At 33.3% G+C, this 25,608-nt stretch overlaps 1 protein-coding gene and 1 pseudogene across 1 annotated transcript in view; both read left to right on the top strand.

Moving 5' to 3' along the window:
• The window catches only part of PLCZ1 (phospholipase C zeta 1), a 38,439-nt gene that overhangs the window by 1,176 nt on the left and 11,655 nt on the right, over positions 1 to 25,608 (top strand). Inside the window, exons 2-8 of the mRNA XM_006912743.1 lie at positions 315 to 471; positions 8,558 to 8,789; positions 10,547 to 10,748; positions 14,964 to 15,108; positions 18,841 to 18,990; positions 21,659 to 21,901; positions 23,179 to 23,326. Of these exons, the coding sequence (XP_006912805.1) occupies positions 315 to 471; positions 8,558 to 8,789; positions 10,547 to 10,748; positions 14,964 to 15,108; positions 18,841 to 18,990; positions 21,659 to 21,901; positions 23,179 to 23,326 (1,277 nt within the window). The remainder of the gene's footprint in view (positions 1 to 314; positions 472 to 8,557; positions 8,790 to 10,546; positions 10,749 to 14,963; positions 15,109 to 18,840; positions 18,991 to 21,658; positions 21,902 to 23,178; positions 23,327 to 25,608) is intronic.
• Positions 1,451 to 1,569, top strand: LOC112480330 (annotated as a pseudogene).

The raw sequence follows: 25,608 nt of genomic DNA, 5'->3' as shown, positions 1-25,608 counted from the left end.
ACTTTTCAGGTAAGGGAACTGAACAGGGTATCTTGAAGTCTAGCTGCCTCCCTGGTCCATGTCTTTAGGCAATAGACTATATTTATCGAGTAATAACTTGATTTCACAAATGTTTATTTTTATTTTATCATAATTTTATTGTGTGATGCTCTTTTATACCTTTACTAAAGAATAGTACCTACTTAGTTTTAAGTATTATTTATTATAGAATTACTTTGTCATTTAAGCACAAGCTAGACTATCCTTTAACAATAAAAATACACTAGAGATTGAATTTTTTTAGCCATTTTAAGTACTTGATGACTTTCTGTGAGAATTTCCTTAACTCCTTTTTTTGTGCTTCATACGTGGTTTTTGTCGATGATTCGGGATGACTTTAGAGGTGGAAAAATTAATCTAGAAAAAGCTTATAAATTACTTGAAAAATTAAATGTTCAATGCAGTTATATTCATGTGAAATATATATTTAAGGTGAGATGATATCCACCCTCTGCTATCCCACCTAGGAAGGGCTTAACCCAGTATAGGGAAATATCGATAGCTAAGCTCCTTGGATGCTTTTTGAAGAAAATATATGAAAAATTAATCTTTTAAGAATTAAAGCAAATAATTATATTAAATATATTTATAATCAATATAGAATTTAGGCAGGAGGTAAGATGAATTGTGTATAAACTTTGAAATAATACCAGGTTATCAGTTTAGAACAATCTGTTGAGTATATAGTAACGTTCGTATCTGATTAGGATTGGTCATATGATTAGATTAAAATCATATATATATATATATATATATATATGATGAAATGGTAAATGGATCAGTTGTTAGTAATTTATAGAAGAAATGGGTACTCTTGAGAAAAATCATATTTTACTCACCTCAAAGTAGAAAATCATGCCAGAAGTTCTGTTTGAATGAGAACTAGTAGAAAGGGAAACTAGCTCAGTTCTGTCACTAGAAGACTCCTGGAGGACAGAGGGGAAGGTAATGAATAAAATAAGAAAAAGCCAAGTGCTTAGCTGAATTTTGCATGAAGAAGTTGGCATATTTCTTGGCAAATTAGGCAGGACTATTAGACTTGCCACACCAGATAGGTAGAAAGACGAGAACCCTGATTTTGATTTCGTTTTTTTTTTTTTTTTTTTGGAGTAGCAGCTAACACAATCTATGTTAATTGTTAACCACTAACACAAAAACTGGGAAGCTTGTGTTACTTGCAAGCTAACCAGCTAGTCTGCAGTTTAATGGGTGCTGGCAGAGGCAGGCTTCCAGTTTATAGAAAAAAGACAGCTTGTTACTCAAAAAAGTAGCAATTGCCAGAGTATCTGCATTTTGGTGCTATTTCTCTAAGCCCTAGTTCACAAAGTGTGATGTGAGGAGGCTAGGTGATGTTGCAATGCAGTGGGTTGCATTACCAGAGAAGGATGTCAAGTTTAAGAAACCCAGGTCTTACTATGGCCATGCTACCCTGAAGAAGCCCGATCCCGTCTGATCTCTGAAGCTAAGCAGGCTCGGGCCTGGTTAGTACTTGGATGGGAGACCACCAAGGAAGACCAGGTGCAGTAGGCATAAAAAATAAAAAATAAGGGATTGTAAGATGAATCTGTGAGGTCAACCAAAGGTTGTCTTGCCTAAAAAAAAAAAAAAATAGAAACAGAGGTCTTTTATTAGGGGCAGTAAGCCTGTCTGACTTTTGCCCAAGAGGGTGTCATTATCATGAGTATCATGGACAGTAAACAAACCTGTTTATTCCTGTGGAGGGAAATACTATCTCTTTATTACACAAACATCCTTGAAAAGCTAATTCTAATGAAGGATATTGGTGTCTCTGCTCAGAAAATGTGCAGAAATGCAAGACCTATGGAGAACTGCCTTTAACAAGCACTTCTCTGGACAAGAGATGGCCCCCATGTTTACAAACTGCAAAGAGGAAGTTCAAGAGAGAAAAACTGTACTTCTCAGGAGACTGCAGTAAAAGACAAGTTTCAGAGTTGTTTCTATGAATCCAAGTAGCTTGAGATGTAATAAGCTCTCAGAATTTTAATCACTTCATGTCTAATACCATATCTGAAGACACAAATTTTTGTGAGAGACCTTTATAAATAGAATTTTCCCCCAGTGGAATCCCCCAAAGGGAAAAACAGCTACGTGCTTTCAGGTTTAATAAAATTTATTCAACACAGTGGGGAGGTAGTAATTAAATCTCTATCAAATGTGATAATGTAAATTCTATTCAGTGATTATCAGATTGCTTTGAATTATCTGCAAGATAGAGATATCTGTTTGAAATGCACTTGAGCGAAATCCATGCCACATTTAAAAGCATGTAGAATGCTCAACAGTTATTAACAAATGAAAGACTAGCTCATTAATTGAAATTTATGATTATTCAGACATGGTAGGGCTGAAGGTCTGTTTTGTTTAGCAAAACTTTTTTGGAGTGGCTATGAAAACAATGTTAATTATAAAAATTAGGCAGATTTGCTTAGAATACTTCAAAAAACCTCTTTCAAAATGACCTCAAATACTTTAGAAACATAAATTATATATAAACAAGGTTGATGACCACAATAAACCATCCTTATTAAAATAATTCCCTTAGGCCCCCTAATAAATAATACTTTGTTACCATAAGCTAAACTGCCATGTATTTATTAAAATGTTGATTAAATAGAATACTTAAGAAAGTTGTTGGCTAACTGAATTTTCTGTATAGTTGAAGATTCAACTCCTTAAATATCCCATGCTTCAACTTTTGTTAGTAATCTTTTTTTACTTTATGGGTATACCTTTTAGCCAGAATAGAAAAAAATGAATATAATGGATCTTATTTTGGTGACCAAAATCTTTCAGTGTCTCAGGGCTATTGCAAACTCAGTGGGCATGGAGATTCTTCACTCTATTAGATCCTAGCTGTGTGGTACTTGGCAAGTCAGCAATCCCTCTGAGCAAATGTCTTTATCTGCAGAATGGGGATACTCATATAGTTGTCTTGCAGGATTGTCCTGAATATTAAATAAGATAATATTTGCAAACGTACTTAGTACCAGGCTTGGCAAAAAGTAGGCACTCAGTAAATTAGTTGATGGTACATCCATTATGATTGTTCAAAAAATATATAGAAAATTGTATAACATTTATTGATTTCCTAAGAAGCTGACATAAATTCTGAAATGAATTTATTTCCTCACAAGGAATTTTTATCATAAAATTTCAGTAAAGAAGAAATAACAATATGACCCTATATGACCCCTGAATTTCTTTTTACAAAATTAATTGAGTCATGGCTTGAGCAGAAATTCCCTGTTTTATTAATCCTTTTATCAAAAGAAAAATCATTACTGCTTTTACCATTCTCTTTAACTTGTAGTCTGTAAGATATGTTATAGAAAGTATGTGTCATTTCAAAACACATAACTAGCTTAAATTACCCTCTTAATTGCTGGTTAAGTATTACTGACATAAAGTCTGTCATTCTGAAGGTGTGTTAACCTAGATGCACAAGAACAATGGCCAGGGCTGCTTAAAACCTTCACTAAAGAAGTTATATGCCTAGGGCACAACTACCCACCATGACCAGCCCCGTTAGGAACTTATGATCAGATCAACCTGTGAAATTTCCATAAAGCATCTTTTTTTTTCTTTTTCACTCACAGTTCTCCCTTTATATCATAAATCAGTCTGAAGGATGTCTTGATGACCAACTCTTTGGTCAGATAGTGTGGTCTCACAGTGCTAGGAAGGTTCATTCCTAGTAAGTTTTAGTATCGATATCATCTTACTGACCATAGGTGATGGGACAATAATCATAATCATGGAACCTGGCTTGAAGCCTATTTTTTCCCCAAAAGGGAAGGGCAGGTAAATGGAAGGCAGTCAGGTCATATGGACTTCGTTGTGAAAAAACGCTCTGGATCGCTCCTAGCCTCTGAACTATCATGATCCAAGTTTTGCCTTCTATCTCATTTTTCTGTGTTTGGCATGTAGTATAACATGTACGTAAGCTATTAAAAGGGTATTAAAAGTTATCTTATACATCTTCTTTATCTTGGCAAAAGTGTAGAATGTCTCCTTTCAGTAATGTCACTCATTAAATTTAAGTCCAGCAGTATGGTGCATGAGGGAATGTTAAAACAAAAATGGGGATCCAGGGAGCAGGGAAGAACTAAGTGGCCGTCATGGGTTTCCCATAGTCCCAATTATTCATTTAATTTACAACTGTTGTTTACCCATACATATACCCTGGAAATTTTCATCACTTCTTATGCAGTGTGAAATCTTTTGAGGTATTCCAGGAGCCCTTCTGAAACACTGCGAAGTTATTCCTACATATATTGAGATTTTAATTCTTAAAGCCTCAATTTCTAATGAAAATAAGTAAGCGATTAGCATTCTTTAGCTTGGCAGATTTATGAAGAGATTTTATAACCTCTAGAAGCATAGGCCTTTTTACCGGCAAACATATATAAGACATTTTTCAGCCTCATATTTCATAGATATAAAAGTCAGTTATTAACATGGACTTATTTTTTGTAAAACCCAGGTAAAATAAAGACATATCTATTTTACTTAAACCAACAAACGTAAGTCAGCTTTTATTTCCAAAGGATTAATTTTAGATCATGTGAACCTGAAAACCATTTCAGTTTTTATATTTCTGAGAATTTTAGAATATCCAGTTCTTACAAGTGCTTGCCTTTACATTAATTTTAACAATACCATCCAGACGCAGAAAATTATCTCACATTTACAGCATACATATATAGGCATATGTGGACTGACAAAAATAGAGAACAATCAAATCCAAATTTTGTTTTGGATGCCTTTTACAATTTATATCTGTACTTGACAATCAAGTTCCAAATGACCTTCCTCCTTTTAAAATAAGGACAGCCATTTTTAATACCTCAAAGAATTGAGTTGATACCTAAACAACATTTATCTAAATCCTCTTTTGAAGCTTCAAGAAATCAATTAAATGTTTCCCATTCATTCTGCCTAATTTTATAGCCAACTTTTTCTAATTGTGCATGCAAAAGATTAGAAGTATCAAAGGATCCTCATCTTGGCCTGCTTAGTATTAATGGGAGGCTGGTTGTCCTGGGCCTTGTTGGCCTTGGAGGCACAATTTCCCATATTAATTTTGAGATGTGTAAAGTCTGAACAAACTTCTAGGGAAAACCAGCCTTTATGTGCACTTCTTCAGACGAGCCAAAATGTGGTGGACATCCCTACAGGCCTGCTTTACAGCCTAGAGGAAAATTCTTCCTTAGGCAACCTCACAAGGATTCTTAATCACCTAAGAATATGCAAGTAAGAGTCAGCAAGAACCAACCCCACACTACCAGAACCACAATGCTGTCCAAGTGATGGGCTCCTCTTTTGGGGTGCACCCATTCCAAGGTGCTTTGCCCTTCTCTCTGGGGCTTCTTTTGGCTTCTCCAGGATGGGCTGCATTACTTCACTGGATGCCTCATAGCACCCATCTCTGCCACTGGGGATTTAGGGATCCAAACAGCTGTCATCACCCCATTTGCTATTCGGGTTGGGGAAGCAAGTGCCCTTTCTTTTTCAAAGCTAAAGAGAGTCCAGTCTCTTATTTAACCAGAAGAAGATTTTGTTTAGACTCTCAGTATGCAATCCAATTAAAAACAAATTAAAAGCAGCAACCCATTTTTTCCCCCTTAGCTTGGGTTATCTCAACCCTTATCCACCTCAAGAATTTTCTAAGAACAGCTCAAATAAATTCATGGCCTGCCACTTAAATTTAGCAAGGAGACCTGCAATTCCAAGAGAAACTCACCGAAGTTCACTCAATGCAAAATGGGGAGTTGTTGGGGCACAATAGGCCTTTGCTTATACTGAGCACCAGCTCCAGGTCTGTAGGGTGGCCCTGGGTGGACTTCTTTGGAATCCTGCTGACTATACCAAGTAAATATCGACATAAGAAAAGTCCAAACCTGTAAAGAATTTTTAAGAGTTTATTTGAGTCAAACTGACGACATATGCTAGGGAGCAAGATCTCACATGCTCCAGAGAATTAACAGTTTTGCAGCTTTTTTTATGCATTTGAAATTAAGGAGGGGACATTAGGAACATTACATGGAGGTGGGGATTGGATTACAGGATAGTTAACAAGGTTATGTGCTGTCTCGAAGGTTAATACCAGCTTTGAGGGGTATCACTTCTGATATTTCAAAGGTGTGTTAACCTAGATGCATAAGAACAATGGGCAGAGCTGATTTAAGCCTTTTACTAAAGAAGTTACATGCCTGGGGGGGTGACTACCTACCACGACCTCCCCACTAGGAATTTATTATTAGATCATTCTGTGAGGTTATTTTCCATAGAACCCCCTCCTTTTTTTTTTTTTTTTTTTATCAACAATACCATTTGTTCATTATCTGCCATATTCTAGGCACTTCATTAGGTTTTTGCATGTATTATCTTAACAAATACCTGAAGAAGTTATCAGCCTTTTTTTCATATATAATAGTCATATCTCATATAACTGAAAACTCATATCTGGGTATGTCTGATTCCAAAATCTTTATCTCATTTTTTCCCTAAACACACCAATTCCCCTTTCCCATCCTAACTGATTGCCTACTGGCTGTTTCTGCTTGGATGACCCAGAGTACTTCAAGTTTAATGTTTAAAATGAAACTTATCTTTCCCTGAAAAACTTCATATTTCATTCCCAGCTCAGACTGCTTCTTGAATTCCTCATATAAAACTCTCTGGTAATGACCACTGAACTTTTCCTAATGAAATAATTTCCAGCATGTTTTCCCCCTATTATACCCTAGAGATTCACTTTATAGGCAAAATTGTCAAAAGATGAGACCAGAGGCTGGGTGATGTGAGGGAAGCAGACATAGATGAGGCATAACAATACACTGAAATCTAGAACTATCATTTCTTGTATATCTTCAATCCTTGCAGCAACCTGATGACACAGCTAGTGCTATCTATCTCCATTTTGCAGATGAAGATTATGAAGCTCAGAGAGCTTAATTTATATTTCCAAAGTCCCACATACTTTGGCGATATGAATATGTCATCTCCATTCTGTCTACAAATTGTCAGCTTTTCATCACAATACAAGGCCCTTTAACACATGCTTCTTGTACTCAAGCTGTTTACAATGTAATGAGAAAGTTAAAATATAAATAGTCTTTTTTGAAATTAAATGTCCTAAGGTGCACTTCTTATGTCTGTTTTTTTTCTATTTGCGATACTATAATTTTACTAGTTCTCTCTCCAATTCTTTATAGATATAAATTTTTAACGTGTTTAATTCTTCTGACTTCTTCCTTTATAATTTACTAACACCTGTTCATTATTTTCTACTCACCACCTCCCACCTAGATTGTATCCTCTCCATTCCCTTACATGCAGTTCTCCATCTTTTCAAATTGAGAATGAACAACTAATAATACTAAACTTCTGCTTTTGCTAGTCATTTTCTTATTTAGAACCTCACAATGGTTCTTTTGCTTTTAATAACTGGGTTCAGCCCAATTTCTTATCTTTTATGTCATAAAGTTCAGACATGAATTTTCCAAAACAGCCAGGCGAATCCACTTTTTCTTATTGGAACCTGCCTTGTTTGTCCCTGCCCCCAGTCCTTCAATGATTATGCGGATTCTACTTCCTCTAGTTATTACATAACTACTATAACTTTTGTAGTTTACAGTGATCTTCAATGTCTTTGATTTACCTTTACATTTATGGTACAAGCTGCATTTTGGTGGCATGGAAATACATACTGTCTGGCCTGATTTTAAGAAAGCACTGAAATAAAGTGGAATAGAAAAATAAACCACGTAATTGAAAGACAACATAGAAGACTCATCTTCTCTCATACCTTATTCCACTCCCACTATGGCTACTGGTTTTTTTTTTTTTTTAATTAAATTTTTTTAAATTACAGTTGACATTCAATATTAGTTACAGATGTGCATCACCTTGGTTATAAATTTATATAACTTCTGAGGTGATCCTCCCACTAAGTCTAGTACCGATTTAACACCATACATAATTGTTACAATATTACCGATTTTATTCTTTAAGCTGTACTTTACATCCCCATGACTATTTTGTAACTGCCAATTTGTACTTCTTAATACCTTCACCTTTTCATCTATTCCCCTACTGCCCTCTTATCTGGCAACCGTCAGTTTGTTCTCTGTTTCTAAGAGTTTGTTTCTGTTGTGTGTGTTTGTTTATTTTGTTTTTAGATTCCACATATAAGTGAAATTACATGGTATGTGTCTTTCTCTGTCTGACTTAATTTACCTAGCATCGTACCCTTTAGTACATCCATGATGGCTACCGGGTTTTAAGTGGTGATGATCCACTAACCTTTCCCCAACTTTGGCATCATTTCATGCAGTTTTATATGTTTTATCTGAGATAAGAATACGATATAAGATTCATATTCTTTCAAGTATAAGTTGCTATATATATTATACAAATATTCTAATGTATTCATTTTGTGTACTTTTTATATTCACAATTTGAGCCCATCAGTTGTTGTTGTTTTTTTTAGTAGGATAATGACAGGCTGAGGCAAGGAAGAATCACCATAGAAGAATTTAGATCAATTTATCGAATTATTGCACACAGAGAAGAAATACTTGAGATTTTCAACACGTATTCTGAAAACCGGAAAGTTCTTTTTGAAAGAAATCTGGTTGATTTTTTGACACAAGAACAGTATATGCTTAACACGAGTAAAAATTTTGCTTTTGAGATCATTGAAAAATATGAGCCTATTAAAGAAGGTATGCTTGCCTTTCCAAGATTATCAAATATTTATTTACAGAGTATTTTTTAAAATGAATTTCAGTTATCAAATTCGAATTTTTGGATAGGTCAAACTTCTGGATAATATAAAATATTGTCAGTTTTACTTTGAGTTTTATAGAATGTACATATAACTTTTATAAAGCTACATTGTGTAACCATGGCATTCTTTTCTATTTCATTGTCTAGCTCTTTTTTTTTGAACTGCTTTCATAATCTCCCAAGTGTTCAGAGATAAGCTTAGGTGTGGAAAGCAAGAAGAGGATTTTGTTACATGGCAATGTAATGGAAGAAAATGTCTTGATATTCATTAGTAAGATAAAAACCCAATTATAGGCAGTCTTTCATTTTATACATTATATTATTGAAAATATATATGAATATTAAGTTATCTAAATGGAAACAATTATAGGAAAGGAAAAAATACTAGAAAATTACCAATTTCTTCACTGTCTATGTGCATAATTGATTATAGCATTTTATAAATATTTAAAAATGTTGCTTTTTCTTCATTTTTTGAGTATTGTTGTCTGGTTTAAATTAAATGACCACTTAGGCTTATGATCGGTCATATTCTTTTTTATCCTTATCTCATCTTTCGATGATAAATAACTTCAAAATTTTTAATTTATGCTTATCTTTAAATAAAATAATGATGACATAGTATAATAAGATTCATATAATTGCATAAATTACCCTGTCAAAACATGGTGAAACTTACACCAGCAATTATTTTGAGACAAATTAAGTTATTTACAACAAAGATAAAAACAACTAACATAGAGTTAAAATGTAGGATGGATGCTGTTATTATCATTCTTCCAAACATAGAGATTGGTTAACATGCTAATCATATAACAAGTAAATGGATTAAACCCAAGCTGTCTGATTCTAGAGCCAGTATTTTGCTTAAATAGATAATTTTGGTAAATATTATGCTTGCATGTAAAAATTTAGTGATAATTTATTTAAAATGATAATATGCAAATGACCTAGCAATTCCATATGTAGGCATACTTTCAACAGAAATATGTATATATTTGTACCAAAAGGCAGGTACTAGTTGTTTATAGCAACACTCTTTATAATAGCCCCAAACTGAAAATTATCTAAATGCTCATCAAGAATAGAACTGATAAATAATGGTATACTCACTTAATGGAATACTATACAACATGGCAACCAACAATGTCTAACCATATGCAACTTCAAAAATAAATCTTAGAAACAATGTTGAGCAAAATAAACCGATCACAAAAAGTACATACTACATGAGTTCATTCCTGTAAAGCACAAAAAGCAGAGAAAACTAATCTACAACATTAGAAATCAGACCATAGAATACAGTTGGGTGGGGAAGTGGAGAGAAACCAAAAGTTAGCAGAAGACAGGCTTTTGCAGTGCTGTAATGTTTTGTTCTTTAACCTTGATGGTTACCTAGATGTTTAGCTTGTGGAAATTCATAAATCTATGACATATACACTTATGTGTATTTTTAAAACATTAAAAAAAAATCAGAGATAATTAAATAATATATTCTCTACTTCAGTGTTGAAGCAGAAGAATTAAGGATATTGTATAGAAAAATTTGTTTCCATAGAAAAATTAAAAATAGTGTTAATTTTATTTCTAAATGAATATTTTAGAAACATTACTACTGAATAAGTTTTAAAGTGAGATGTAATTTTTACATGGCTAATGATATTTCTGCATTCTTTTTACTTATTTTTTATAGTTAAGGAAGCACGCCAGATGTCACTAGAAGGTTTTATAAGATACCTGTGTTCATCTGACTGTCAACTGTTTGATAATGACTATGAAAAAGTTTATCAAGATATGACTCATCCATTAAATGATTATTTTATTTCAAGTTCACATAATACATATTTGATATCTGACCAATTAGTGGGACCAAGTGACATTTGGGGATATGTAAGGTATTTACTTTGATTTTTTTTTGTTCATTACATTTTGAAACACTTGGAAGTTCCTAGAGGGTCTCTACCTCCATAGGTTATAGTTCACAGTAAAAGCAGGCTACGCGTGTTAGGCAAACACATAGAGAAGAATAATTTTGACTTGTGTGTATCTTGGAGATCCAACCTTTGGGTGGCTATGTAAATTATTTTATGTATTAGTATCATATAATTTCCTTCTAATTCTGCCTGCTGACTTTCTCTCCTCAGTTATTGGCTCTCTGAAGTTTCCTGAATAATTTCAATACTTCTTAGAGGAAACACATGGAGAAGATTTATCTTATTTAGCTAATTAGAACATCCTACATTTTAAAAAATGTGGTTAAAATTAATTCTCAGACATCAGGACACAATGCTATGAGTAAAACCAACACATAAGTAGAATAAATTGTATAATTTGGCATTTATAGATAATAATATATAGAGATTTGTATGTCAAATGATTTACTTAGATTAAAAGCAATTTATGCTGCACCTCTAATTTTGCATTCTACAGTGTATATACTGTTGATACCAGGCTTCAGTTTAGCCAGTCAGCTGGGGATACATTGGTGAGCAAGATTTTCAAAGCTGCTACCCTCATCTGTTCATGGGAATAGACAGATAATAAGCAGGTAAACAAATTGATGTTTTCAGGGACTGATAAGTCATATGGAGAACATGAACTAGGGTGTAACATGATAGAAAGTAACTGGGGGTGAAGTTTGGTACTTTAGTTAAATGGTCAGGAAAGACTTATCAAGAGGTGACATAGTTTTGGTCTGAGTGATGATAAAGAGGAAGTTTCAGAAAAATCTGGTAGAGAAGAGCATGATAAGTAAAACTAGTAACAAGGGCTTGGCATGTTCAAATGAAAGACAGCAAGCGTGGCTTAAAACAAGTACATGGAGGATGAAGGGAGGTAAGTTTGAGGAGGTAGACAAGGTCAGTTTAAGAGGGTCTTAGATAGCATGGAAAAGAGAATGGGTTTTTATTACATTTGCACTGGGAAGCCATTGGAGGGGTTTTCCTTAGGATTATATCATAATTTGATGTACGTTTTACTGTGGAGGAAAGACTGATGGTGCAAGAGTGGAGTTAGAAGATGATTTGGGATTGATACTGTAGCAGTCCAGGTGATGATGGTTATTTAGATGGTGAATCTATGAGGCTGCATTTGAGATAAGTGGCTGAATTTGGAATATTTTAAGGAGACAGAGCCAACAAAACTTACCAGGCAATTTGAGGAGAGGTCTGAGAGAGAGAGTATCAAGATTTTGGGTCTGATAACCTAGAGTACAGTAATAGGATTGAGAGAGATGGTGAAGCCTGAGAGAAGAGGCCATTGCTGGATGTGAGGCAAAGCAGCAGTTCAGTGGTTCTGTCATTCAGTTTGAGATACCGCTTAGTTATCAAAGGGCCATGTCAAACAGGAAGTTGGGTATATGTGCCTAGGATTTGGAAGAAATATCTAGACTGGAAAAAAAGAATTGGAAGTAATCAGCATATAGTTGATATTAAAAGCTATGTGATTGGATGATATTACTTTAGGAAAACCATAGATAGAAAAGATATCTTATAATCCCAATTTGATAATATCAAATTTGCAAATAAACATTACTTCTCCAATAAATTTAAGTGAATACATAACTCCATAAACTCAGAACTATATCCACTTAGAATTCTGTAAGGATAGCCCAATTCATAGTTATTCTTCCATTATAGAAATGTGTATTCGTACTTTATTATTTAAAAATTTTTAAAAAGAGAAAATATAAATTTTAAACAGACCGATTTAGAAATACAGTTATTTTTGAATTCCAAGAAAAAATATGCTACACAACTGAATATTTAAATTTAAATTTAATTGTATTTCTTTGTTTCTTTACCCACTTATAGAAGATAAACTCTTAGAATGCAAGTCTTCCCTAATTTCTCTACTCATGAAAAGTGGTATAATGTAATGTTTACCTATTCATGTTTAAGTTTTTGGTGCTTGTCTTTCCTTCCTTTCCCTCATTTGTTTTTATATGGCAAAGAAAACCTTTGTGTCTCAATTTCTTCATCTTTAAAAGAGGAGAACTAGTATTAACTGTCCTATAGTATTAATTATTTTCATCCATATGAAGTCTCTTAAAGTTATTTAAGTGGAACATTTCTTTACTGAGTGAGAGAGACATTTTCATTATTCATTCCCCAAAAGAGGACTCAGTGTGAAATAGTAGAAAGTGGCCTCAGCAACACCAGTGGAGAAGACACAACTTTCTCTTATCTACCCCTGAGTAAAAGGGGTTGGTTGGCATGACACGGAGCGATCCATTTAAATCTTTTTTGCTGGGGCCACACCATGTAGTCAAAATAAGCAGTTCGGTAAAGGTTGGTTGAATCGAAGGATGAAATTAAAACTACTAGAGAAGTAGCAAGAATCAGTATTATTTAGGTTGTCCTTCATGAAAAGTTTTCTTCCACAACTGAGTTTTTGGTAGTTTTTTGTGTTTTTGTTTTCCTAGCACAGAGTTCAAGATTATTCTGTTAGCACCCAAGAAAACTGATATTCTGTATGATAAAAAGGGCAAGACAATTTACCTTAGCAATCAACTACAAGGAGAGTAAAGCAAATATTCTTTTGTGGCAATTAACAAACTTTATAAACATATTGCTTCTTCTGCAATTTAAAATCTAAATATGCAAATAAGTTCCTCAAGCTGATAAATGTATTGTTTGATTTATACATATATAGCCCAATTTAGGACTTGTTTCTAAAATTAGGTGGCCACCTTATTCGCTGATGGAAATATCAGTGTGTCAGACAGGATTAACTTAGAAAAGGGTTGTAAGCCCATTCCTCCAACACCAGGACAAGTGGACTGGAAAGCTCTGAATGCTGACATTGTAGTACATCTCTACATGCCTGATCAAGTAGTGTACGCTTAAAAAACAAGCCCTGAAAGCATCTCAAAAAAGAATTTGTTAATTCTGTATTTCGTATTGTTTTGAGACCTCCAAGATACATGACCTTCACGAATTCTCTTCTCTTTTAATTCCCTACCTCTTCAGATACTTTCTATCTTTTATCTATATTATTCCCAAGGGAACATAAGGTTTTCCCCCCCCGCTTTTTTTTTTCGGAATTCAGCCCCTTGATTTCAGTGTCATAATTGCTTTATCTTTTCTCAGTTATACTCCTACCTAAATACTACTTTAATCATCTACCTAGAAAGTTGATTAAATATGATCCCTCAAAGAGTCTATTCTCTCATATGGCCTATTTGGTACTCTGTATATCTATCTGAAAGAATTACTGATTCTATATCAAGTACTTGGTGCTGGGGCCACATTCCCTTCTCCAAGTTGTTACGGCTCAGGTAAAGGTTTCTCAAATTCTTCACACTTCAGGTCAGATAATTCTTTGTTGTTGGGGGCTTGTCCTATGCATTGTAGAATATTTAGCAGCATTTCTGGCCTCCACTCACTAGATGCCAGTTGCAAACCTTCCCTTCATCTCCAGTTATGGTAACCAAAAATGTCTCCAGACTTTGCCAGATGTTTTAAGAGGCAAAATTGTCCTAAAGGAGAACCACTGGCCTGGAGTCAGAAGGTTAATTTAATATTTTTCTTGTAAAACAAGTATTAACTTGGTTTTCTATAGAAAAATATCTCCATGTATGGCAGGGGCTTCTTTGACCTTCTTCCTGGTACATAAGTATCAATTCTAAGATCCTGGTGATACAAGTCAGCCTTTTTTTCATTCGGTTCTCTCTCTTCCAAGATTGTTTTTAGGAGATTATTTCTGTCTGCCTTCTACTTTTCTTCTTACATCCCTATAGCTCCCCTTTTTTCCAATATAAATACAATATTTATTGATAGTGCACTGCATATCAAATATTTTTTATAAGACTGAAATTTCGATTCCTGCCCTTAAAGCATAAGTAATAAGTAGAAATTGCAGGATTCAGCACTGAACGCTGTATTATCTTGGGGGTGTTGGAATTATGATTTCCACACATTAGTTCCATGTCAAGCCATGCACATAGAAAATAAGAAAAATGTGTTCAGTTTTGCACAATTCGTCTTTATTATAGATCAATTTATGCATTTATTTTAAAATCACAAATAGTCTTTAGAATATTTTGACACTAAAAGTATATTTTTTTAATGATCCAGGAATGACAGTTTGTTTTGTTTAAATTTTGCTAGTGCCCTTGTGAAAGGATGCCGTTGTCTGGAAATTGATTGCTGGGATGGATCACAAAATGAACCTGTTGTATACCACGGTTATACACTCACCAGCAAGCTTCTGTTTAAAACTGTTATACAAGCGATACACAAATATGCATTTATAGTACGTGCATATCTTTGCTAAATTATAGTTTATTAAACATAATATAATTTACTAGTTTCAAAATTGTATAATGCTTGGCCTTAGTTTAGATCGGTGATATTTCAAATTGTGAGTTATGATCTATTAGTAGTGAAATTCATGTAGCATATAGTTATTGGTATATTTATCAAAGTTTTTCTCAGTAAAGTGCATGTTTCATGGAACTTCTTGTTAAATTGTATATGTGTGTGTATTTTATATATATATGTATCTATGTATCTACATACACAGATACATATATATAATGTGGATATATTCTTTCACAATGTAAAAATATATTTCTTACTGTGAGTTATGGCCAAAAATGTTTGAGAAATACTGTTCTATATACTAGTAAATATTTTACCAATATTCAACTATTTCACTTTCAAGAGAGAAAAATAAAATGTCAAAAATGTATTATCTCAATTGTTGACACTTTTTTATGACTGTGGTAGTATGGTGCTGCTATTTATACAGCAAAGAATGTTCAGAAGTTTATTTTGGATTTTAATTTTTATTCAATTAAAGTTACAGATTCAAAGATTTAGTGTTTTCTAGAGCTTCTAAATTTAGATTACAAATCCTGGTCTATAAATCGAGCAGGTTTTAACAATCATTCAATTTTGAACAATACTTGGTACCATTTACAAATTTGGCTAATTAAGCACCTTCACATATTTTAAATTGTTTTTGTAAACTTTGTATATTACTTCATTAGAAGAGATTTAACAAAATCTTACTGAATACTTAATGTATATTAAACTTACATATAACTTAAAATCACAAATTTAAATCAATTGCTGTACCATTTATTAGAAAGAGTATAAAATGCTAAATACTCACAAAATTTAAATAAAAATTTGAAAAATTTTATCTTAATATAAAATGTTGATGTATGCATTGATTCTCTTAAACATCTAATTTCTAATGATTTCTAAATTTATATCTTTACCCAAACTTCCTCCTTGAACTCTACACCAAAATAGACAACTACTCAATTTGACATTCCATTTACATATTTAATCGACATATATAACATTACATGTTTAGAGTTGAGCTCCAGAGAGTCCGCTTTCTGCCAGTCAGGCTCTTCCCTGTGGTCTTTCCAATCTCACCAAATGGTATAACTTCTATGTGTTCAAGCTTAAATCATTGTTGTCAACTTTAACTCTCCCCTCTTTCTTTCAACCTCTCAATAAGTTCTTCAGCAAATCCTCTTGGCTCTACTTTCAAAATATATACCAATTTAATCCTTAACCTATTCTTATTGTCACTGTCCTGGCCAACCACCATCACCTTTCACATGGATTATTGCAATGGCTTTTATCCAATGTTCTTGCTTCTCCTTCTTCTCCCCTGCAGTTTCATCTTAATGTATCGCCAGCCTGATTTTTTTGGTAAGTCAAATCATGTCATTTTCCTTCTCAAAAGTTTCAGTCCCACTCAGAATAAAAGCTAAAATCCAAGCTGTGTGTGACTCTCAAGGCCTATATCACTGGTTTTCTTTTACCTCTCTGATCTCTTCTTCTCCTTTTTGCCTTGTTCCCTTGTCCATTCTGGCCTCCTTACTCTTTTTTCAAACATATTTCAAAGCTTTTGCACTTGGAATATTAACCCTTATTCTGAAATGCTCTTCCCAGATATTTGCATAGCAAACTGTGTCACTTCATTCAAGGTGGGTAACCAAGAAAATAAAAGCAAATAGAGACAATCCTAAAATTTAAAGGCTTTGCAAGAATGGAAACCCCTACAGCTTCTAAGATTCCAAAGAGAGAGATGGAATGAAAAAAAGGCTTTGAGCAACAAAGACTCAATGAGCCTTCTCAGTTGCATAAGGTAACTCAGTTTTGCAGCAAAGATTAGATTGAAGATTGAACTTTCTACTCAAGATAGTCACCATTAATTTGGGAAAAAGAACAATGAAATAAAATAAACTTGGTGTAACTGATTAGGAAAGAACTTTGTTTATATTTACTGGCACATAAAACTTAATAGAAACAAACAGATAAAAAGTCTGTTTTAAGGGAACTATATTGCCAGAAACAAAACAAAACACAACAAAACATAAGTCTGCCTCGTAGGTGAACTTTTCAAACAACCCTTGGTCAGGAAGTGAGCTACAAAAGTTGCTTGACTTTAAGGAAAGCAAACTCTTCAACACCTACTTTAGATGTGGCCAAAGAGGACAAAAGACACGAGGACCTTCCCAGAGGGCAGAGGCAAGGAACACCAAAGAAGCTGAAAAAATGAGCTGTCCCCAGTGAGTGAAGTCAGGGCCTAATCAAGGAATCCGTCTGCTAGGCCATCACTTTGCTTAGACTCAAAATCACTTCTTATTTTTGGGAAAACATTTTGCATGTTCTCTTGATGTTAAACCGAGTCAGTATACATGTATGTGGGTCTATATGAGAAGGTTATTGTAGTAGGCTGAGTAAGGACCGCAAAGATATTGGGTTCTAATTCCTGGAACCTGTAAATGTCACTCTTTTTGGCAAAAAGGTCTTTGCCAATGTGATGAAGTTAAAGAAATTGAGAGGAGAGGTTATCCTAGATTATCTGGGTAAGCTCTAAATGCCATCATATGTATCCTTTTAAGAGGGAGACAGAGGGAGGTTTAGCAAACACAGAGGAGGAGGCAATGTGAGGATGAGGTGCAGAGATTGGACTGATATGGCTACAAGCAAAAGATTGTTGGCAACCACTAGAAGCTGGACAAGGCAAGGAACAGATCTTCCCTAGAGTCTTGTTGATACTTTGAAGTAGTTTTTTAGCTAATGAAACTGATTTTAAAATTTTGGGCTCCTAAATAAATTTCTGCTGTTTGTGATAATTTGTTACAGTAGCCGCAGAAACTAAGATACTCATACATTGAAAAGGTGTAATATTCTATCTCCTATTCAAAGGTCTGGGATAATGCAGCATATCCTGCAGTATCTTGGCTTGTTTATAAATTGGTAAATTTGTGCTCCAATAATCATATATGGAAACAAAATAAAATTATTTTTAATAAGATATAAAAATGAGTGTTATTCTCTACTTTGTAGCAAATTTCAAATTTATAGTGGTGAGAAAGAGCAGAAAATATCTTTGTAGAGTCATCTTTATTTAACATATCCTCTTTATTATTAAACACTGGAAATATCTTTATCTTTGTTTTTAATTATAAAACAATGAGTTGTGTTTTTAGAATTTAAAACCGAAAAAGTAAAAAAATTAACATTTCCCCTAACTTATCAGTGTTAAAGTTTTTCCTTCACATTTGAAAATATCTACATAAACACATAAACACACACATACTTTAAAAAGTAAAAATGTAGAATCTTACTCTTTGGCAACTTGCTTTTCTTCATAAGGCTATTTTATAGACAAATTTCCATAGTAGTATGTATAGCTATACCTCCTTCTTAACAGATCTATGTCATTCCTTTATGTTGATATGCTGTAATTTATTTAAATAAGTACTCACTTTTGGATGCTTCAGTTTCCTGTAATTCTAGTGCAAATAGTAATAATTTTTATTTTTCTATAGATTTAGTGTTCTCTGTTTTTGCAAACTCAAAAGTGCTTTCAGTTTAAAGAATGCTTAATTATTTTTGCAAATGTAATGATCATTAACAATAAGTTTTAAAATAGATTAAGTGATTCTATTAATTGTATTTCAAGTCATTGAGGAATTCTGATAAATAACTGTAGTAATGGTTAATTTTTTAGGCTTCTGATTACCCACTGGTGCTCTCTTTGGAGAATCACTGCTCCCCTCCCCAACAAGAAGTGATGGCAGACAATTTGCAGTTTATTTTGGGAGATGCCTTGCTTTCTGATATGCTTGATGACTTTTCAGACCAACTACCTTCACCAGAGGTAACATTTTGTCTGAGAAGCTCAGGTTAGAAACAAAAGAAAAAGCATATCACTATTATATTGGCTCATGAAATTGGATTAGAGGTCAATGAAAATGCTTAGATTTGATTATTTATAGAGGTGTATCTTTGCAATGAGCTGGGAAACATTTCTATGAGCATTTAGTGAATGTATTTTGACAAGAGAATATATAGAAATATATGTAAAAATCCACATTTTTATTGTATGTCATACTCCATGAGTCCAAAATTTCAAGTCAATTAATATTAGGCTGCAGGAATTTGGTCTGTTTTATAGGCAAAAAGCTAAGGCAGGGACAAAGATCTCGGCTGTAAATGTAGTCCAGGACCAATACCTCAGCATCTGGGTGGCAAGTTCCCTCTTTTTTTAATTCTTAATTAAAATTAAAAATTTAATGCTCTTTTCAATTGTCCTGGCTGTATGGGCCCATTTACATCTTCAGTTGAGCATAGTCAAGTATTTGGTTTAAAAAAGCACCCCCACCCTACACTCAGTATTTCAATTTGCCCTCTAGCTATCTCTTGATTATTCCCTGTCTCAACCCAAATTTCCATTTCCTCATCTCTTCACAGCATACCCAATTGAGCTTCCTCTTCCACCCGCATCACAGTAATAAATACCTCGTGGTTATCAAAGACTTTCCTACTGGTAAATTCTAATGGACCTGTTTCAGTATATATCTGACTTGTTCCTTTGACAACATTCAATACTGGGGATGCTCCCTTTTTTTCCTTGAAACACTGTTTTTTCTGTAACACCACATTCTTTAAGCTTTCCCCATTGCTCTCTGGCCATTCTTTCTTACTTTTCTCTGCTGGCCCCAAATTTTATTAGATGATAAATGAACTTTCTTTTTGAGTGATAGTGTAGTCTAACAACCAATAGTTTAATTTTGACATATTATCATTTTGGTGTAGAGCAGTATTTTTCTAATATTTGAATATTTTCTTTTATATTTACCTTATTCAATTGGGTGAAAATTTAAAGATAAAGGTATTTTGACAGTAGTGACAAGAAGTAGAGGGCCCATGATAAAATTGAGATGGACAAAATAAATTGAACATATGGAAAACTTTCACCTCAGAAAAATGCTCCCACACAAAATGTATTCAATTATGACAGGAAATAAATATTAAATAGCTTGTGCAAAGTGCTGGAAACATCATCAAAGATTTAATCTAAGAATCAGGGTCTAATTCAGTAAATTACAGTAAGTTTTAACTTTGTAGGAATAGAATTCCTCCTATTATTTATAAATCTTTTTTAAGAAAATCTATTTTTAATATAACATATATGTTAATATATATATTCAGATATATAGTTTACATTACAGTTTTTGTTTCTATACTAAAGTAAGGAGATGCTTTTCAATGAGTAAATGAAGAATTAGAGAAAGTCATTTTCTCCTATTGCACTCAGTCTTCAGTGTACAAAAGAATTGCCTAGAGACTGGTTAAAGAGGCATAATTCCAGTCCTACAGCACAAGATTCTGGTTCTCTAATTTTGAAGCAGATCCCAGGAATCCATTCTTTTAACAAGCACTCCAGGTGATGCTTTTGCTACATGTAGTTGCAGAGTGCACTTTGGTAAACTCTGTACCAGAGAGTAATGTAAAGGTCATGGTAAAAGAGAGAAGGCCCAAGATGACGGAATAATTTGAGTAGGTGTACCTTGAGATGACAAAGGGAAGGGACAAACAAAGCTCCTTGAAGAAAAGAACTTAACTTCATAGTCCAGATTTCAGCAGCATTGTATACAACATAGCAGACATGAATGAGTATATTTGTTATTTAATGAATATTTTAAAAGGGCAGAAATAAACTAAGTGAAAGATGGGAACCAGAAGGCTTTGGATTTAGATTGAGTGATTCTGTTGGTGAAGTTTGCCATGTTCCTAGTTTTGATGGACGGAAAATATTAAGTTGATGATGCTGGTATGCAGTACAGTTGAAATGTAAAGAACATTTACAAATCTTTAATTTAAATTTAGTCTATACTAGATGCCAGACACTACAATAGACATTTTTACATACCTGATCTCTTTTAATGTTTTTTATTATTGGATAAAAGAGTAATGACTTGAAGCATTTACTAACCCGTAGTTGTAGCATTCTAACTTCTGTAACATTGCAAATATTTTAACATATATATATGTGTGTGTGTGTGTGTGTGTATATATATATGTATGTATATACAAATATATACATATATGCATATATAAATATATGTATGTATATATAAATTTAACATATATATAAATATATGTGTGTGTGTGTATATATATATACTTATACAAGTATATATATACTTATACACACACACACACACACACACACACACAGGGTATATATATATATATACCCTTATCATATATTTCAAAATTTTTAAATAGTTGTAATTTGTGAAATGTAAAAGACATGGGGCTACAGTAAGTCCCAATCATAACAGGCTTACTTTTTGGTGAATTTTGTCAATGCCATAATATCACCGGTGTCCATTAGGGTATTTATAGAGGTGTTGGAAAAGATGGAGCTCTTATCTTACATCTCTTACTACTGAGGGCTAATTGAGAATATGATGTAAAGCTTTTCCATGACTGTTACGAATGCATGTAATTGTATCTTTTACATTCTTTTTTTTCTGTAGGCATTAAAATTCAAAATACTAGTTAGAAACAAGAAAATAGGAACCTTAGTGGAAACCCGTGAAAGGAGAAATTCTGATAAGCATGGTCAGGTACAGGAATATGAAGAATATGAAGAGGCAGAAAAAGAAGAGGAAGAGGACAAAATGAAAGAATCAGGAGCATTGACTTTTTTAAAAGACTATTCAGAAAAGGAAACAGAGCCAAGAAATTTAGTTAGATTGCCACTTTTCAGGAAAAAGAGGGTGAGATGATACTTTAGGAACATCTTACATGTGATTGAAAAGCTGTCTTATTTTCTTATTGGTGGGGAATTAAAAAAAATTTTTTAGAAGGGAAAATCTTTTTCCTCTTACAGAAATTGTAATCTATCATTTAATTTTTTTTTTGGAAAATATTATCAGTGGAAAGTAATTTTTAAAAATTATCTTTTTTCCTGTTGTTTTTACATTTTTTTATTATAGTCGACAAATATTATGTGTTGTTATGTATTATACATCGTGCGGTGTACAAAAGATACAAAGATAAACAATATAATGTCTTTGTCCTCAAGGACAAAAAACCCCATAAAACACTGTTTATAATACATAGTATTATAAGTATACAAATTAGTGTGACATAAGAAGGTATATCAGGTTGCAAGTGACACAAAACTAATTCATGTGGTTTAGGTAAAATCAGTTTTTGGCCCAATTAATTAATAGCCCACATGAATAAAAAGTTTAGGGAAAGGAATTCTAATTTCAGTGATAACTTGGTATAGTGTTTCAAGCAAAGTCCAAAGAACTTAATTTCTTTCTCCAACTTCAGCCTCACTTTCTCGATATTGGTGCAAGACTTTGCAAAGCTTCAGCTTTATGTGCTTTCAGGTTCAAATCCTCTGGAAAGCCTATCCGTTTCTCAGCTGACCACGCAAATTCTTTTTGTACATTGGCTCTTACTCAGTTATATGCACATCCCTGAACCAATCACTATTGCTAGGGGAATGCAAAGCTTCAATTAGCCAGGCCCGATCTACATTATTGATACTTAGCACATATATTGAGCATGAACAAGAAATGTTTTTCCCAAACAAGACTTGGGAAAGGGGCTAAGAGAAATGTAAAGGATATAGATGCCAAGCTGTAAAAGAGCCAGTGTACGCTATACAGTAGAAATTACTCCAAAATGTTAGATCACGCTGGAAATACAAGTTACTCATGAAAAAAAAAATCTAAATTTGTAAAATTCATGAGAACAAACTGAAGTCTTTAGGAAAAAAGAAATAACAATATGTGTCATCCTCAATACTTGTTATATTAATTGGAATTTTAGATTTGGGCTGTTTCACATAACATTAAACATTATCATCATAAAAAATAATCACATTGACCCAATCCAAATAGATTTTACAGAGAGATAATCTTATGAAAAGACTAAAATAATTGATGTGAAACTATATTTTCTTTGTTAGAAAAGATATTTTTCAAACTATTAGTGCAAAATTGTGAATTTACTGCATTTTATTTTTACATCAAAAAAGGTAAAAGTGGCTCTGGCCCTATCTGATCTTGTCATTTATACTAAAGCTGAGAAGTTTAGAAGCTTTTACCATTCAAAACTCTATCAACAATTTAATGAAACTAATTCTATTGGAGAGTCAGAAGCTCGAAAACTTTCAAAACTTTCAGGTAAATTCTTATGATTTAAATAGATGAAGTGTTTAAACATGTTATATTCACTGCTAAGGTGTCCAGATTGTTCAATGATATAAAAAGTACATTCTCATAAGATTTTCAACATATTTAACATAATTTAAAAAAAAGTTACATTTAATTTTATTTCACAGAACTTAACCAATAGTTAACTTCTTTAAATTATGAAATTTTGATTGAGAATATCTAGTGTGGATACTTTGTGGGTGGGGTTGTAGTAAGTAGTTTATATGGGAAAGCAGAGAGTGACGAGGCTGCAGAGGAAGGCCGAGCTAACTTGCAAGTAACTTGAACTTTGTCTTGAAACCAAAAGTGAGCAGGAGAAGATTGATATCTCCAGAGTCACATGTTCCCTGTGTGTTTTTGAAAGATGCCTTTGCTAGCAGCTTAAGGGTGAGACTGCCTGGGGGGAAGAGATGAGCCAAGGTCAACTTTGTGGACTCAGTAGGCATTTAAGAGGCAGAATTAAATAGACCTGGAGGCTCTCTGTCTCAGGTGAAGGAGAGGGAAGAAATGGCACCCAGGCCAGAATGCCAGATGGCTGTGCAGTGTGTACTGTCACTGCACACCTGTAGAGGTATGTTTGTCTCTGCATCTTCTTTTATCTATCTTCTGATTATAAATCTGAGATGGGTTATTCTGTTTGGTAGAGCCCAAGATGCAACAAAGCCCAGGAAAGAGAATGGGAAGCAAACCTACTTTCTTTTCAGACTTATATGGCAGGGACTATCCCCTACTTTAAAAAGGGATGGGCAATTAACTCAACAGTCAAGTGACTTTGCAAATCCTTCTGAGAAACTGCAATCTACCATCTTATATAGAAACACTATGGCAGAAAATGCAGTACCTGAAACTGACTTGAGAAAAATTGTTGACTCTTTGGAAATGTGGATTCTGATATATTTGTTGGTTAGCCTCATTAGGCTGGCCACCGGTACCCAAGGGTTTTGAGATATTTATTAGCTCATCTCTTTAAACTGCCTATTAGAGAGAACGTGGGTATATATTTTAGGGCCTTTTTTAAAAATTGCAATTTGTGATAAAAAATAAATTCAGTAGTTCTGGACCACAGTTAAAATAGTAGAGTAGAATAGAGAAGAGTGTATTATATGCAGTAAGAATAAGTGTTGTTTTATTTATAATTTATAGTTGTGTCTTGGGTTGTGATATGAAATATATTTCTTACTATGAAGTCTTGTCAACGGAATTTGAATTTGAATGACATACTTTACTAGTCTCTGTCCTTTTAAACTATTGGGTGTTTTTTTGTTCATGGGGATGGGACCTTTGGGGACAGCAAAAGCAGTAAAAGTATTAATAATTCTCTCACTCTCATTGTGTCAAACACTTGCTCAAAATCTGAAAAATTGGGTAATTCTAAATTGAGTTATAAAGTATAGAATCCCCATCTCTTTAGAAAGAGTATAGAGCATTTTTCTTGAACCCAGAGTCAATAATAAATAATGATATGGGCAAAGATGTACTGCAAGGATGTTTATCATTATTAAAAACATAAACATCAAGTTTATAAGGTAAAATCAGAAACAGCACTTTTTATACCTATAAATATTTTGCAGTCATTGAAAATATAGTAGAATGATTATTGAAGTGGAATGATTTTGTGTTATTTTAGTAAGTAAAACAATAGATTTATAAAAGAATAAACAATATAATTTAATAAAAAGCAAGTATATACATATGACAGAAGAATGGAAAGAAACATACCAAGAGGTTATCAGTGGTTATTAACTGAGTGAAGAGATTATATGTGGTTTTATTTCTTATTTTTTAAATTTAATTTTCTCATTTATCTAAAATAAACATGAATTGCATTTGTAATAATGGAGCATGGTTAATTTCTATAGGTTACTCTCAGAAGTCACAAAATCATATTATATTAAGGGTCCTTAGTGATCATTCATGTTTATCACTTTGGGAAAAATTAAGACCCAGAAGAATACATGTGTTACCAAAAGATAAACGCTTTGTATTATGATGCTAAGATACACATGGTACTTTATACATGAGTAACTTCAAAATACACTTTCTCTCAAGGAGTGTATAACTTCTGAAAATGAGTGCTGATGAAATAACTATAATTAATGTTAACTTCAATAACTAATTTTTTACTTGTTAATGCTTCCTAAAGAATAGTATTCAAGATGAGGGTGGCAATGATTCTATTGTAGTTTGACTAGCGAATATAGTGGGCCATAGGCATTAACCATTTCCCCATGACTGGTTAGCATTAGCAGGAA

The sequence above is a fragment of the Pteropus alecto genome, unplaced genomic scaffold (genome assembly GCF_000325575.1).
Source record: "Pteropus alecto unplaced genomic scaffold, ASM32557v1 scaffold103, whole genome shotgun sequence".
Lineage (NCBI taxonomy): Eukaryota > Metazoa > Chordata > Mammalia > Chiroptera > Pteropodidae > Pteropus > Pteropus alecto.
This window is presented reverse-complemented; position numbering and strand designations above follow the sequence as displayed.